Genomic DNA, 17,273 nt, shown 5'->3' on the forward strand with positions numbered 1-17,273 from the left:
TCTGGCACTTGCCACCTCAGGCACTCGAAGAATAAACCTTAATAATCAGCCAGCAGATCCATGATAAACACATGGGACTTAGACTGAATTCCATGTGTAATCACCCGAAAATGTACTCCTTTCTACTGGAAAAAAAAAAAAAGAAGCTCTAATTGGATAGCCCAGTAATGACCATAGGTCATTTATATCCCAGTCAGCCAGTTATTTCGGGCAACATAAAACATCAGGTCTAATTGGATACCACCCTGAGTACTTCACTGAAATGCTTTGTAAAATCTACTATGTATAATATTGAAGAGTCCTATGATTAGGTTTATGCAACTGCAATAAATTAACTGGATAGTTACCACTGAATGGATAAAATGGACATTTGTGGTATTCCATAACCAGACGCCAGCTTACCTCAACTTGTAACTGACTGAGCTTTTTCCTTAGCTCGGTTGTGTCCTCTCCTGAGGATAGCCGCTTGTGGAAGTCCATCTCTGCATCCAAAAGCTCCTTCTGTGCCTAAAACCAGAGGGGAAGCATGCAAGGTTCAGTGATAAAGTAAATTGGAAAAAGCTTGCTATGGTACTTGCTATGCGAGAGAAGAGAATACACCTAAATATGATCTACACAATCTTCTCAGCTTCTCTCGCTCATCCTGGTGACTATAGATTTGGGTGCTCCCTTGTTTGCAAGAGGGGAGCCCCTTTTAAAAAATATACATCCTAAGGCTGTTGGACCTACTGCTCCGCAAGGAGGCGTGTGTGGCCACAGGATCCGCCCACTCCAGACCATATTTCAAGCGTAGTAAATGTGTGGGGCGGCCGGTCAGGGGGAGGGAAGGTGCTATCGGGGCGTTACTTGTATTAGGGAAGCCAATTCCGGGATCCTGGGATTGAGCATTTTTCAGTCCCCAATCCTGTGATTGAAAAAATGTCCAGGAGTGGCATCCCTAATTCTAATCTGGGACAAATGTAATAGCATGCAAATTACAGGCATCTGCAGGTTCTTGGCAGGCTAGTGCAATGCCTTACAGGCAGAAATCATATAAAAAGACTAAACCAAACTGATTTTACCTTATAAATAATTGCCACTTTGAAACATCGGGCAGACTTGCCGGGAACTCGCAAATGCCTATTACATCTACCTTAATCTATTGTATTTTATACATACATCTATACACACACACTATGATCATACCTCTGTCTTAGACTTTACTTTAGATGGAGCAGAAAGCATCTTCAATTCATCTTTCACCTGAGAGATCTTCTCATCCAGTTCCTTCAGTGTTTTCATAATCTCAGTCCTCTCTTCAGCCTTCATGGTTTTATTTTTTTCTAGTCTTGATATCAACATCTAAAATCACAGATTAAAGTAATGTCATATTTAAAGGTCAAAACTGTAAGCTTTTGTTTGTCAGAGTGATGTATATATTGATGAAGTATATAAATCTGACAAAATCATAACCATGTTCAAACGGATGGAACAAGATGCTAATATGCTAAACCCATTTCTCAACATTCACGAAAGGACAACGATTTTACATAGAGATCCTACCAATAGTACACTGGACCAGAGGAACTAATTTAACTCCCTCCTTCCCAAGCCATTCTACAGAAGGAAACCGTGACCAATAGAACTGCTCTATACTGGCTTACTTTATGACTTGGTACAAACGTTAGCAACAGGTTCAATTTATGCTTTAAAACAAGTTTGTTTCATTGACCTGAAATCACCAGCATTACTACAGCATGCGCTGAAGGAGCATTAATATTTTATTTAAACAAGCCATCTTTAAGAATAAATAAAACCGGTAACAAATCGCAGACATGACCATATATGACTGCAGGTGATGGCATCCAAAATTGCCATGTGTCAGTCATTCCATGGAGGCTGTAACATTTTTGAAAGATATGCAAGGACCATGAAATCTAAAGGCACATGAAGGAAATACAAAAGGTATCTTCATACACCTAGGCTACCTATGCCATACGTAACAAGATGGAACGCTCTGCTTGTGTCGCACACAGGTATGCAAGTGTCACATGACATAGTGCAGTCTCCTGGTACATCTTCATTGCATCGTGACTAAAATGCATTTTTGGACCAAAAAAAAAAAAGATGGATGCAAGCAGAGATGCAGGATATGGTACACTGAGAGGGGAAATAGGGTTTAAATTCTGGTTCGCACACCATGTTGTGGCACCATGGTTTTCTAGGGCACTTGCAATGGTGCCCTGGGTGGGTAGTCTCAGACCAAGTTAAAAAAAAAATTAATTGCTGTGACTATCATTGTAGGTACGTTAATCGTTGCCATGCCACCTGCCAATACACATGATGATAGCCGCACTTTTTTTTTTTTTTATTCCCATGGCTAACAAACGCACTGAGCAGCGATGGCATGGCTTAGCTATTCCATATTGGCACACCAATCAAGCACTAGTGCTTCTAAGAAATTTAATTTCATTTATGGTGTGTACACACGGTCAGATGTGCCTTCAGATACTATCCACGATCCGATCAGATCTGATCGTGGATAGTATCTGAAGGCACATCCGATTTGCATACAATCTTGACTATATAGTGCAGCTCTGCACTATATAGTCAAGGCAGACAAGAATTTCTGCCTTGCGATACGTGAAAACGCATCGGAATCGGATCGGGATCTGAAGGGTTAAAACCCTGCGATCTGCATCCGATTCGATGTTGACTATATCGTCAACATCGGAAGGCAAAAAGTACCGTGTGTACACACTATAAGTCAATTTTACAATTCTGTGTGGCAAACACACTAGTATGCACATCCGTAACAAACATGACATTTAGGTCTAGCATGCTGCAGCATAGTCAACACAACCCAGCTACACATACCTTCTGATACTCAATTTGTTTTTCCAACATCTCTTGCTTTTTTTTTCTCATGTCCTGCTGGAGCTTCAGGGCTTCCTGAAAATGTACAAAGCAAATCAGTTATAACAAGTGAATGCATGGAGAAGCGCTGCTGTATACTTTTGCACTGTTCATCCGGCTGCAACCACAATCTGCTGAAGACACGAGGTTAAGGGAAGGCACTCCTGAACTTTCCGGGCGGGCCTAGAGTAGTTGTGTCTGCCTCCTTGTAAATACTGTAGAACAAGATGCTGCTATTAAACCCTTAAGTTTGAAGCCTGGGAGCAAGAAATAATCAAAATCAAACAAAAAGTTGAGGCTGCTTGACAGGAGCCCCCATAATAACTGTTCCCTCGCCTGCAGGGCAACAAATAAAAAACTGGCTGGTCTGGGGCTGCGGGCAGGATATAGTGGGGAGAGGGAGCTGCAGCTGCTGGGAGGAAGAATGTAACTGTCTGGACTCCTGCACAGCCTTATAACCCATTGTATTAGCTTGTGGAAGAAAACACTACAATGAAACCCTGATCGTACTATCCTTTTATTCTGGAAGTTTTATTAGACTCTGAATACATATTTTATGGATGTGGTTTCAAAGTAGGAATTATGTACTTCCTACTACATTAACTTCAGAATTCTTATGAGTACACAGGGGAACCGATAGTGGTGCAAGGATCCTCACATTTTAAAATTAAAATTTTTAAAAAAAAGGATACACCCCCAACCTCATACCCCTGCTGCCTCATAGCCTCAGTTATTTACTAACCTAGCACAAAAGACACAAGCAAGTACAGGGAGGGGAGTTGGGGGACACCATCAAGTTACACACAGAGTGAGCCTATTATTATTATCCTTTACTTCTATGGCGCCACAAGGTAATCAGTACATTAACTAATAAGCAAAACAGGGTACACTGTTTGCCCCGCTCGCAGATGCCGAACTCTCAACATAGTAACCAAGCTAAGCTCATAAATATCAAATGTCTCCCTTCACCCCCCACTGAAATGTGCGTTATATAATGCATGCTCTGTTGGCAACAAATTAACATTCACAATCTCGTCATTCAACCTTCTGGCTATAGCAGAAACATGGCTGACACAATCAGACAACGCTTCCCCTGCTACCCTGTCACATGGTGGTCTCCACGTCTCACACCTCCAGGCCTGGTAACTGTAAAGGTGGGGTAGGAATATTACTATCCCAATCCTTCACATACACAGCTCTTCCGCATGTTCCATTCACATAATTTGAAGTACATTCTATAAGAACTTACACTCCTTTCTCCCTGCTTGTTGCAGCTATCACTCACCTGGGAAACCAGCACAATTTCTGGAAGATGTTTCTGCCTGGCTCCCTCACTTCCTTTCCTCTGATATTTTTACCATCATGGGTGACTTCAACATCGCTATTGATAGCCCAAAATCTGCTGCTAATGCCTCTAAACTACTCTGTCTAACCTCCTATCTCAGCCTCTTCCAGTAGAATAAGTTAGTCACTCAGCAGGAGGGCCACGCCCATGACCTTTTATTCACTGAACTACGCTCAGTCTCAGAGTTTGAAGTAATAGAGCAGAGCATGCGTATTGGTGAGTTCAGAATTCAAACACAATGAAATCCCTCAATCCAACTCAAATCCGCAGAATTAATGATATTCCTTTTCAATAACTCACCTCTCTGCAACAACAGCTTGCACCTATTTCTGCATTAACTCCTCCTGAGATGGCAGTATCACACCTGACCAGACTCTTAAAAACAGCCCTTGACGAAGTGGCTCCAGTTACCCACCACACTCCACAAAAACCTAGACGCCAACCGTGACACAAACTCTCCCACAGAAAGTTGAACGTAAATGGTGTAAATCTCGCAGTCCAATGGACTTCCTCACATATAAGACTATCTACTAGTCCTATAGTATTTCCCTGGAAAATGCCAAACATACATATTTCCAAACTCTCATCTCTGCTCAAGCTTCTAACCCTAAATGTCCCTTTAATACATTTAAATCACAATTCAACCCTCCCTCAGCTTGCTTCCTACTTCAGGGACAAGATTGATAAGATTAGAGATGACTCGCGATCTGCTCAATTCCCTACCTAAACCCTCTGACACATTTACTTAATTTGATTCAACAAAATGAAGATGAAGTATCTGCACTTTTCTCTTTTTTCCACTACACTACCTTTCCTCTTGATTCTATCCACTACACTACCTTTCCTCTTGATTCTATACCCTCACAAATAAGTAAAGAGCTCAATTGTGCTCATCTCAACCTTAACTAAAATCTGTAACCTCTCTTTCTCTTCTGTTTTTTCCTTCATTGTTCAAACAAACAGCTATTACTCAGATTCTGAACAAAAAAAAACATAATTCTGACCCAAGCTCTCTCTCAAACTACCACACCATCTCTCAGCTTCCATGCACCTCCAAACTATTTGTGAGACTTGCCTACACTCCACAGATACAGCACTGACTAAAGTTGTGAATGATCTGGTCACTGCCAAGTCTGAAAACCACTACTCTACTTATTCCTCTAGATCCCTCTGCTGCTTTTGTCACCGTTGACCCCACTCTTCTCATACAAACACTACAATCCTTAAGTTTTAAAAGACACAGCCCTTTCTAGGTTGGCATCCTACCTATCTAACAGCTCCTTTAGTGTTTGTTTCTCTGATTCTACCTCCTCTTCCCTACCTCTATCACTTGGAGTACTTCAGGCTTAGCTCTTCTGCTTTTCTCAATCTATAACTCATCTCTTGGCAAACCAATCAGCTCTGTTAAGGTGGCCATACATCTACAGGTCGATTGTCAGATTGGCCTGGTTGGAACATAAACCTGGTAATATCTGAATGACAGTTTGGCAGTTTTCCAGCAATTCAAAGCAAATGGTCAACTGTCATTTGCTCTCATCCATTACCAGGATTTTGTTCCAACCAGCCCAATCTGACAATAAATCTGTTGATGTATGGCTAGCTTTAGATTTCAGTATCATCTGTATGCGGATGATACTACACGCTACCTATCTTCCCCGGACCTGTCTCCATATAGAGCAGTGCTATTGATCCGTATTGGGCTGTGAAACTGAATGCCTTTCATCTTGGATGTCATCTCGCCACCTCAAACTGAATATTTCAAAAACAGAATTAATTATATTTCCACCAATAAATAGTAGTTATCAACCAGCTATCTCTATCACTGCAGAGAATAGGACAATCACTCCTACCACTCAAGCTTGCTGCCTAGGTGGCATCCATGACTCAAAATCATGCCACATGTACCAAAAAGACATACAAAAAAATCACCCTTACCTTACACAAGACACTGCTAGAACTCTAATCCATGCTCTCATCTCCCCCATTGATTATTGCAATAATCTCCTTATTGTTTCTGAAAACTTGCTAGATCCTAACTAAGACATAGAAAACTAAAAGCCCCATACATTAGGAGCTGCAATACCATGGATTCCCCAACCCACCAGGCACCACAAACTGGATCAGTTAATCTGCAGCCAACAATGACTGGCAATTCAGCAGTAGAGCAGGAAAATTTATAAGGTTGAAATTAGCCAATACTCCAACCCCATAATACATCTATGATATATGGGGGCAATAAGTTAAAACGTACGACATGACAATTTAAGAAACACGAAGACGATGCAGACTAAGAACCGTTCCAATATTGGTGACCACATTTTTAAAGTCTGCATCTTTAAATTACTGTTTAGTGAATAATTGAGAATGGGCCACAAACTTCCATCTATAGTAAAATGATTTTGCCTGTAGAAACTGGAAGGTCACTCTAAAATATCAAGGCCTGAACAGCTCTTCGGGGACAGGTGCAGATTAAAATCTGAAGACCGACTAAAAGTTAACACAAGGCCAATCCAGTAACCAGCTAAAACCAGATTTCCCAAACCAGAATAGGATAGAATTGCAAACTGCATCAAAAAATAAAACAGTCTCTCACTGCAAAACCAAGGTCTGAGGAGCTGAGTAAAGTGATTCTTAACCATGAGTAACTGAGGCAATTTAGGGGGTGTGGCCTAAAAGCAGAAAGCATGGCCATATCACTAATAATACTTTAACAGGACAAGGGGACACCATTTTGCCCCTTAACCAGAAGCGGGTCCATTAGGGCCTTCCCTGTAGGCAGTGATTATGAAAAAAGCCTAGGTAATACTGGCCCGCTGGATTGATCCCTGTGAATCAGAGGGGATGTTTCGGGTGCTCAATCTCATGGAAAGTCATAGATCCATGAAATAGTCTATAAATTGGGATTAGCACCAATGAGTCAAGAAAGTTTGCGATGAACATGCTGCAATTAGTAAAACTTTGATGATAGTAGAAGGTAATAAAAACGCAAATAAATGCAACAATAAAATCATGCTAAAGTAAATGACCCATAGGTTAATTTCTGCTGTACAGTTAAAATTTGTATGGCAAAATCACAAGTGCCAAGACTTTTTACTTAACCAAAACTCCTTAGGAAGTACTGTACAAGATTCTAGACATTATTATACCTGCTTCTTTTTCACGGGATCCTGCACATCTGCAGGCTTTGTTACTGCTGGATTCTTATTGTCCATCTTTGATCCAGATGAGCTGTAAACCGATTTGGAAAGGCTTGGAGACTGTGGCAATGCCTATGGTTAAAAAAAAATAATAATAAAATGAAATTATTTTTATTTTTTAAGAAACATTCCATAAAAATAAAAAAATTTAAAATGCGTAAAAATTATTTCAAATTCGAATGCATACCAAGTGGGGAAGAACAAGAGTGGGTTTATCTAACCTCCATCACTACACTAAAAAAGGGATCTGCACAAGAAACAGAGAAATGCTTTAGCTTAGTGGTTCTCAAACTGTGGTTCCTGACCATCTCAGCATGGGGTCGTGACACCAAGTTGCTGGCCATCAATCAGGATGATGATTTCTGCTCTGATCTCTCAGTCAGTCTATTCATTCAGACTCCTCCCAACACTGGCTTAAACATCTGAGGAGTAATCAGGCAGGTATCCTGCCATACTCTGCCTCCCCCTGTCACCCACTGCCTCCCTGCCATCCCCAAAGCCTTTATAGTAGGTTAAAGAATATTCAAAAGTAAATATTAAAAAACACGTGCAGGACAAGGACTCCTAGAGGTCCTTGTCGCTGTAATTGCTATTGCGATCATTTCATTTTTACACAGTCACTTAACTTCTGTTTTGTGCCTTTGCCTCTCTGCTGACCACATGTGGGATCCTGCATTCATTTTTATTGTCTGACGGGGTCCCAGTGCAATAGAGTTTGAGAATACATGCTTTAGCTCATGCTCCTCTTACGCTTCCTTGTTTTGCTGGGACTGCTGTGGCATACATATGATATTTGTGCCCATCAGGATTTACATAACATTCTATTTTTGAACTGCCCATTATATTTGGTTCCCATGTGGTTCACGAAGGGCCAATGCTCTTGACAGCGACTATTTTATTTAGAAAGTCCAGGCTAGGCTGCAGCAATGTGAATTGAATATTTACAACTACAGTACTACAAATGATCACCTAACCAGTGTAATTAATCATGCAAAGGAAATACATTTCATACAATGCAGTCATATGTACAGATGTGTCCTTATACATATATATTACCGAAGACACATCTGTACACCAAGATGCCTGGCATGAGTGAGCATCAAGGTCCCTGGCTTAAACAGCAAGGTCTACTATCATCCAGCTTTTTGCCATAAATGCATCTTAATCGCAAAACAATGTGACTAGGATGCATGAGGAGATTGTGCAGATAATGCTGCTTTCCCACTGCAGACCCGTTCTAAGTACTGGTATTTTTAAACGGTATTTAAAACGGTATTAGCATTCCCACTGCAGCAGATTACCGTTTTAAATACCGTTTAAGTGCTATTCCCATCGCAGTGAACCATTTAAAAAAAAAAAAAAAAAGAGTGCCTGTCTTTCATAACCCCCCCCCCCCTCCCCTGGTACCTTTCCTGGACCCACCCTCCCTCCCTCCCTCCCCTGGTACCTGCCCTGCACCCCCCTCCCTCCCCTGGTACCTGCCCTGCACCCCCCTCCCTCCCCTGGCACTTACCTGCGTGGGGGATCCGGGCAGCGGGGTCCGTCATCATGGCATGGGCACAGCACTTCAGGTCCCTCCTTGTGGCTGGTGATGGATGCAGGGCAGTGGGGAGGCAGCGGGGTGGGGTCCATTTGGGATCCGGGCAATCCCTGGGGCTGATGGTAACTAGTAGTTTCCACTATACGCATGTATAATGAGTGCGTGCATATAAATGAGCCGCTCATTACATATGCGCATATGTAATGAGCGGATCATTTATATGCACGGCGCTCAATACACATGCGCATAGTGGGAACTACTAGTTACCATCAGCCCCACGGACTGCCCGGATCCCAAATGGACCCCACCCCGCTGCCCTGCATCCATCACCAGCCACAGGGAGGGACCTGAAGTGCTTGCCCATGCCATGATGTCGGACCCCGCTACCCGGATCCCCCACGCAGGTAAGGGCCAGGGGAGGGGGTGGGTGCGGTGCAGGTACCCTTCCAGGAAAGGTACCAGGGGAGGGGGAATTGGGGTGGGATTTTTAAATACCGTTTAAGAGGCATTCCCACTGCCTTTAAAACGGTATTTAAACGTGTAGGAACAGCTTTTAAAACGGGTTGAAATACCGGTTAACTTTAACCGGCATTCCCACTGCAGCCTTAAACGGTAAATTGCGGGGGAAAAAAGGCAATACACCGTTTAAGAGCTGCAGTGGGAAAGGGGCATTAATGTGCTATATGACCCTTTTAGATCTGTGCAATGGTGTGTACAGACGGTACTTTTTGCCTTCCGATGTTGACGATATAGTCAACATCGGGTAGGAATCGGATGCAGATCGCAAGGGTTTTAACCCTTCAGATCCCGATCCGATTCCGATGCGCGTTCACGTATCGTAAGGCAGAAAGTCTTGTCTGCCTTGACTATATAGTGCAGATTTGCACTATATAGTCAAGATTGTATGCAAATCGGATGTGCCTTCAGATACTATTCACGATCCGATCTGATCGTGGATAGTAACTAAAGGCACATCTGACCGTGTGTACACACCATTAGTCTCTCAGTCCGTACACAAAGTGCTACAATGTAGGAACAGAAGCTTTGGTACTTGTGTATTTTGGCGGCGCCCATCGCATCGCATACCATAACACATACGATGGTATGCGATGCGACGCGATATCGTACGATTTTGCACGATGGCATACAATTTTGAAATTGTATGCCATTGTACATGGCATACGATGCCATACGATGCGATGCGATTAAACATTGTATAAGCACCCTAATGGGTGCTTATACTATGTTAAGCACCCAAATGGGTGCTTACAATGTTAAATGCACCCCCACGCCACCCCTCACTATAAACGTGAACCCGAAGCGTGGCGAGCGCAGCGAGCCCGCGAGGGGCGGCGGTACGCGTCCTACGACCTTTTCATACCCCCACTATCCACGTCGGCGTGGAGTTGAGAATAGAATAGTGTGGCGAGCGCAGCGAGCCACCGAGCCCGAAGCGTGGCGAGCGCAGCGAGCCCCGCGAGGGGACGCGGATACCTTCACAGGTAAACGCGTCCCCTCGCGGGCTTCACAGGTGTCCGCGTCGCCACGGACACCTGTGAAGCCCGCGAGGGGACGCGTATAACTGTGAAGGTATCCGCGTCCCCTCGCTGCGCTCGCCACGCTTCGGGCTCGGTGGCTCGCTGCACTCGCCACACTATTCTATTCTCAACTCCACGCCGACGTGGATAGTGGGGGTATGAAAAGGTCATAGGACGCGTACCGCCGCCCCTCGCGGGCTCGCTGCGCTCGCCACGCTTTGGGTTCACGTTTATAGTGGGGGGTGGCGTGGGGGTGCATTTAACATTGTAAGCATCCATTTGGGTGCTCAAAAGCACCCTTTAGGGTGCTTATACGATTTTTGGTCGTATAGGGGGTCAAAATCGCGTCGCATCGCATGCCATCGGGTGCATGGCATGCGATGCGATATGTTCGTCGTACGACGGACATCGGGGGCGCCGCCAAAATACACAAGTACCGAAGCTTTTGCCCCACTACATGTTCTGTTCTGTTCTGCTCCCTATACTGTCTAAGGCACACACTATACAAGCGTCCTATCAAATTACTCCTAGCATCATAGTTGCATCGCATTGCAATTAAGACTTATTTTTGACCAAAAATGTATGCCAACGCTACAACATGGTGTGCCAAGAGGGGCTCTATGGCATGACTGCAGAAAAGTTGTATGAGGGTATCTCTGTATACAAGCTGTGCAAATTGTATATAAATGTTAAGGACACCTACCTGTGTTTCCTCCACTGAGCTATTCTGGTTAGGAGCCACATACACCGAATCAGACGGACTGCCGCCTACTGATACAATGCGGTGTTTTGCAGGCAATTTATTAATGACATAGGAACCTTGGGTGAGCGGCTTGGACATTCCCTGTACATTAAAAAGTGAGATAAATACATTATATTAATATTCTACTTCCTGAATTATAAAAGACCTGCATATACATTTTTTTTACTTAGGACTGAAGAAAAAAAAAAAAAAAAGTAAAAAAGGTACACCCTACAAATAGAGTATACTTGATGTATAAATAGAATAGATCAGGGGTAGCCAACTCCAGTCCTCAAGAGCTACCAACAGTTCACATTTTCCAGCTCACATCACAGTTACACAGCTGCACTCAATACTGACTAACACATTTTAAAAGATCCACAGATGGAGCTAAATACTACACTTGTGGTTCTGTGGAAAAAAAAAAACAGTAATTGTATTGGGTGCAGAGTATTTAGGAACATGCAAAACATCGAAAAACTTTTTTTGGGCAACCTCCAGACCCTCTTCATACCACCATGCAATCAGGGCCAATTTAATGCTGTGTACACACGGTCCGATTTCCTTTCCGATGTTGACGATAGTCAACATCGGATCGGCATCGGATCGGAATTGGATGCAGATCGCAAGGGTTTTAACCCTTGCAATCCCGATGCGCGTTCATGTATCGGAAGCCAGAAAGTCTTGGCTGCCTTGTCTATATAGTGCAGATCTGCACTATATAGTCAAGATAGGATGCAAATCGGATGTGCCTTAAGATCCTATCCTCGATCCTATCTGATCGGATCGTGGATAGGATCTTAAGGCACATCTACCGTGTGTACACACCATAAGCCTAACAAACTCATTGGAGAAAACACTTGAGCAAAAAAGTAAAAACAAAAAAAACCTCCTAACAATAGTCAGGCACCAAGGATGGGACAGCTGCGTGCCACCGATGGATTCAAAGAAACCTATATAACAGTGGGTCTTCTCTCATTCTGTTTGGGGGACATTAGCAAACAATGTTGGTGTTACAAAGATGCCCCAAGGGGGAGGGTATATGCTGCATTTCGGCATGCAAAACTTGGTATTCCTATAAAACAGAACAAGTAGGCCGACCGTTTCACCAAAACGATGTGCTAAACCGCCAAAGAGGAGCTTATTGATATGGAAAAATGAGCCAACAAGTCAGAAGGAACTAGAACCTTTTATTTGTCCAATAGTAGGTGTGATCTATCAAGCTGTGAAATGGGTAAAATTCTGAAGATGTCTGGTTAATAAAGCAATCCCCCCACCCCCACTTTGAAATTTGAGGTAAAGGGGCAGATGTATTACGCCCGGTGAAGAGAAAGTGGAGGTAAAGTGGAAAGTGATAACGCACCAACCAATCGGCTAGGTTTTAAAATACATCTGCCCCACTATTACTTCACAGAAAGGCTAGTGGATAAGTGAATAGACTGCTGTCAGATGTGGTAGAGGCTAAGACAGAAGAGCAATTAAAACATGCTTGAGATAGGCATATGAATACAATATGAATGAATAACAAAGAGTCAAATAAAAGATTTAAAAAAAAAAAAGGGGGCAGACTAGATGGGTCAAGTGGTTATCTACCTTGAAATTCTATGTTCATATTACAATGGTGCCGCTGCCTTTTTCCCACATGTGCGGGTAGAGAAAATCACTAGAAACACAATTGAGGGTGTCGTGTTTCCAGAGACCCATACAGTACACTTTGGCACAGAGACTGCACTATACTGACTGTCCAAAATCATGAGACTGCAGTCCACCCATTCATTAGACACCAGTCACGACAAACACAATACTTACGAGTCGTGACCAAATAAGCAAAGAATACTTTGCTGCTAATGAACGGAAAAGGCTGCATTCATGTTTATTGTATTAACTCACAAAACTTCTATTTCTACAGCCCGAAACAACAAAAGAGCTCTTTAGACAAGCGTAGCACCACATGCATCTATTGTATAAAATCCTCCAACATATGCTGTGACATTACCTTTGGCAGGTGCCCCTGTCCAGCAACTTGGATAGATGCTTGCGTGTTCTGAATATTGTGTGCTGTATGGTGGTGCGTCATATGCTGCTGAGGTTGCTGGGAGGGTTGTTGCTCATTATTTTCCCTGTGCCACAGCACCCGGATAAATCTGTTGTTTAAAACTGCTTCCGTACTGGATATTGCTCTCCTGGCTTCATCATTTGACAAGTACTGGATGAGTGCACCTTCAGGATCTCCATGGAAAGCAACCTTAAAATACAGATGAAAAAAATATACCAATTAGAGAACCTTAATTACTTATAGCCTTGTGAAAGACCTTGTTTATTAATGAAGCAACATATGTACATGTGGCAATCCTGGTACAAATAACAATGATATGCAGCACTCACATTTGAGCTTAAGCGTTTGAGCCAGGCTTTTCGCTAGGTGACTTTCCAGATAACAAAGTTTATCTACCTTAACATTCAGCTTTCAGCTACCTGAACTGGGATGCCAAGTAATAAATATTTAACACACAGATCTGCATTTTATGTGCTGATAACCGCATTCAATACATTATAAATTAAATCCACACTAAACAATTAGAAAAGAAGCATGTCAAATCTAAAGTCTATCATGTACAGGGCATATCTCAGACCCGCTCTCCATACAGGTGATTTCTGGTCCTTTCAAACTATATCCATATTCAATGTGACAGTACACTCACTAGTGACATCAAAGCCCCACAGACAAGTAGCCATCCAAGTTGTGCTGTCAAAGGATTATCATATATATAAACATAACTGCTACGGACAATACAAATGAGAGAGGACAAAGGAGAGAGGGCGTGCAGCAGGTAATAGGGGATGCCGTCAAGGGAAGTGGAAGAAGGGGGTAGACTGGATTAGGCTATGGCTTCATATCTAGAAACTGGAGAAAACAGTCACAAAAGGTAAAATGGATGGGATGTAGGCTGTGAAAGTAGGGGATGAGGTGCTGAGGTGGTAGAATATGATGTCCTGACATATGGACTCAATATTAGATGCGAAGTTGGTGAAAGAGCAGAAAGAGTGGAAAGTGGCATAGAGATGTCGCAGGTTGGAGAAGTCTTCAAATAGGGCTGTTTAGAGAGGGCAACACCATAGTTAAGAACATAAATTTGAAACAGTGGCGGAAATTGCACTTCAATGCATTATTCCTCTATTGATCAGGGGTTAGTGAACACCTTTGCAGTTTACTGGTATTTGCAATACCAAGGTTGAGACTGGATCTGTGTAAACAGTGATCACTGGAGAAACATAGCTCAAGTGAGACATTTTATAGGGAAATAGACTAGACAGGACAAGAGAAAGACAACCTGGGAGAAGCGAGTCGAGTAGGGTGGCTACAGATGTGATTCAATAGCCTCAAGGTTACACTTGGCGATTGCAGACTTGAGAGGCAGATATGGAAGAAGGAGTGAAGACCAGATAGTGTCCCCTCACATATTGGGGCAGGGGTGAGGGTCCTCAGAGATAAAATGAAGATGTTAAAATTAAGAAGCTTAGAGCCAGAGGGGTCAGTGTAGAAATCCATAGGGATATTCAAGTCACCTAAGAGCAAGGGAAGGTCAACAGAGTGAGGAATCAAGGAAGCAGAGTTTGTAGAAAGGAGAGGGGGGGGGGGGTTGTTTGATACAAGAAAGATAGATGAACAGTTTAGAAGAGGCTGATAGTATGCATCAGCAATGAAAAGAATAAAAAGTGTGATTTGGACAGTATGAGTTGGTAGGAACAGCAGCAGGATAGAAGGACTCCTACACCACCACAGTTGGCAGGGGTGGGAATAAGTTGTGTCTGTAGGTTGAATCCCTGTGAGGACTAGGAGATTCAGGGAGTTGGAGAGGAAGAGGTCATGGTTGGAGACCAGCTATTGAGACATATGTCACTCTAGAGAACACAGAGGTAATAGGAACATTATGAGGGTGGAAGGGAGATTACATTGAAGGACAAAAATAGAGTCTAGTGATTGTGCAGGCTCCTGAGCAAGGAAGGGGAAAGCTGGGTAAGGAGAGATTTCAGGGTGAAGTGACTTAAGCTGAGGAAAAGTGAAAGAAAGTGCAGAGAGGAAGCAGGGCTTAGTGCTGAGGTAGGACCAATGTTGGGTAGAAGGGAATGAAAATGAAGGCACCGAAAGGTAGTGGAGACTTGGGAAGTGGGGCATAGTGATGTGTAGGAGTCCTCCTACCCTGCTGCTGTTGTAGACCCTAAAAATGGGAGAAGTTGGAAAAAAAATAAAGTTAGCGGTTGAGGGATATATGTAAAGTGGAACTAGGAATGGAATATGTGTTCAGCAAAAAACTGTGAAATTAAATTGCCAAAAATGCACATAAACAATGATAGTAAAATAATGCTAAAATTATCAATGCAGCCATTGCTGAAAGACTCACCTGTATGTTAACAATGGTACCAAATTTACTGAAATGCTCATTCAATTTGGTTATGTTGTTTAGGTCCTGAGGAATTTTTCGAACTTCAAGTTTGGTATTTGTATAAAGAATCTTTTTCCCAAAGCCGAGCTTGTTATGAATGTTGTTTCCTTGCCTGTGAGAAAGAAGGGCAATAATGATAAGATGTGTAATTGTGAAGGTAAACAAATGATTTGATAAATATTTCTGGAGAACATCCACTACACACAACTCCCACCCGTGTACGCAGTCATACTGTCAATATTCACAATGTTGAGCCTAATGTGAAAGTACAATTATTTTCCAACATTATTTATTTATTAACAGTTTCTTATATAGTGCACACATATTCCGTAGCACTCTACAGAGAATATTTTAACATTCACATCAGTCCCTGACCCAGTGGAGCTTACAATCTATATCACCTGCCACATGTAAACAACGCAGTGTCATTCATTCTAGGGTTACTTTTGTTGGGAGCCAATTAGCCTACCGGTATATTTTTGGATTGTGGAAGGAAACCTGAGTACCCGGTGGAAACCCACGCAAGTACGAGGAGAATATACACACTCTGCACAGTTTGAGCCATGGCGGGAATCAAACCCATGGCCTCAATGCTGTGAGGCAGAAATGCTAACCATTAAACCATCCGTACTGCCCAAGGTCTACAATATGAACATTATCAAGTTTGGACTTTTTTTTTTTTATTCTTTTATATTGTTTTCAATGCAAAAAGACAGAAATTTTTTACAACACAACCACATACAACATATAAAATGCTTTACATTTATATTACATTCCAGGTAGATTACCATTGATGATCTAACATATTATTCACATTATCTACCTCTTTAGTACTCCCGTTAACCTACTACATAAAAAAAAAGAAAAGAAAAAAAAAAGAAGGACATCCAGTCCTAGTCCCTGGATACTATTTTTTTTTTCTTCCCCCCTTTGTCTACTCCAGGGGTTCCCAATCTTTTTTGATTCACGGCACCCTAGAGTATCAGAATTTTTTCACGGCACCCCTAGGCCAAATTTTTTTTTATTACAATTGGGTTTATATGTGATTCTTAGGGTCAGTTATGTGGGAAAGGGCAGGATTTGCTTCTGTTTGTACACATTTTATTATTGGCAGCCACCAGCACTGCTTTTGATCATAAATAATTAACCATTAATAATTTGAGTTGGTCCTGGACTACCAACCCACGGCACCCCTGCATGTGTCCCGAGGCACCCCAGGGAGCCACGGCACACAGTTTGGGAACCACTGGTCTACTCCATTGCCTAATTACTGGTCTGCTCGTGTTGACTTTTCGCTCATTACAGGTCATATTATCTCTGGATGTTGATTCTTATTTAAGGACATTTACTCCTAAGATTCTCTACTCGGGGCCTGTTTGCCAAAAGTCGCTTCTTTTATCTTGGTAAATATTTTAAGTATTTCCCTTTATCCCCTACTCATGTATTTCATTCATGTTTTCTATATACTTTTTTCTTGTGCTTTGTTATTTAAGTGTTGGAACCTTTTATCTCATATCTATTAGTGTATTTTTCTGTGTTTTTTCTTTTGTGTGTGTGCTTTTTATATATGT

At 42.4% G+C, this 17,273-nt stretch overlaps 1 protein-coding gene across 3 annotated transcripts in view; it reads right to left on the reverse strand.

The window, feature by feature from the left end:
• The window catches only part of RBM27 (RNA binding motif protein 27), a 60,667-nt gene that overhangs the window by 8,123 nt on the left and 35,271 nt on the right, over positions 1 to 17,273 (reverse strand). For all 3 annotated transcript variants that reach the window (XM_083181907.1, XM_083181908.1, XM_083181906.1), the window contains 7 exons: positions 15,661 to 15,814; positions 13,254 to 13,502; positions 11,219 to 11,359; positions 7,387 to 7,509; positions 2,857 to 2,931; positions 1,186 to 1,341; positions 403 to 507 (listed from right to left, as the gene is read on the reverse strand). In XM_083181907.1, coding sequence (XP_083038033.1) covers positions 403 to 507; positions 1,186 to 1,341; positions 2,857 to 2,931; positions 7,387 to 7,509; positions 11,219 to 11,359; positions 13,254 to 13,502; positions 15,661 to 15,814 — 1,003 coding nt within the window. The remainder of the gene's footprint in view (positions 1 to 402; positions 508 to 1,185; positions 1,342 to 2,856; positions 2,932 to 7,386; positions 7,510 to 11,218; positions 11,360 to 13,253; positions 13,503 to 15,660; positions 15,815 to 17,273) is intronic.

The sequence above is a fragment of the Crinia signifera genome, chromosome 4, assembly GCF_055691185.1.
Source record: "Crinia signifera chromosome 4, ASM5569118v1, whole genome shotgun sequence".
Taxonomy (NCBI): domain Eukaryota; kingdom Metazoa; phylum Chordata; class Amphibia; order Anura; family Myobatrachidae; genus Crinia; species Crinia signifera.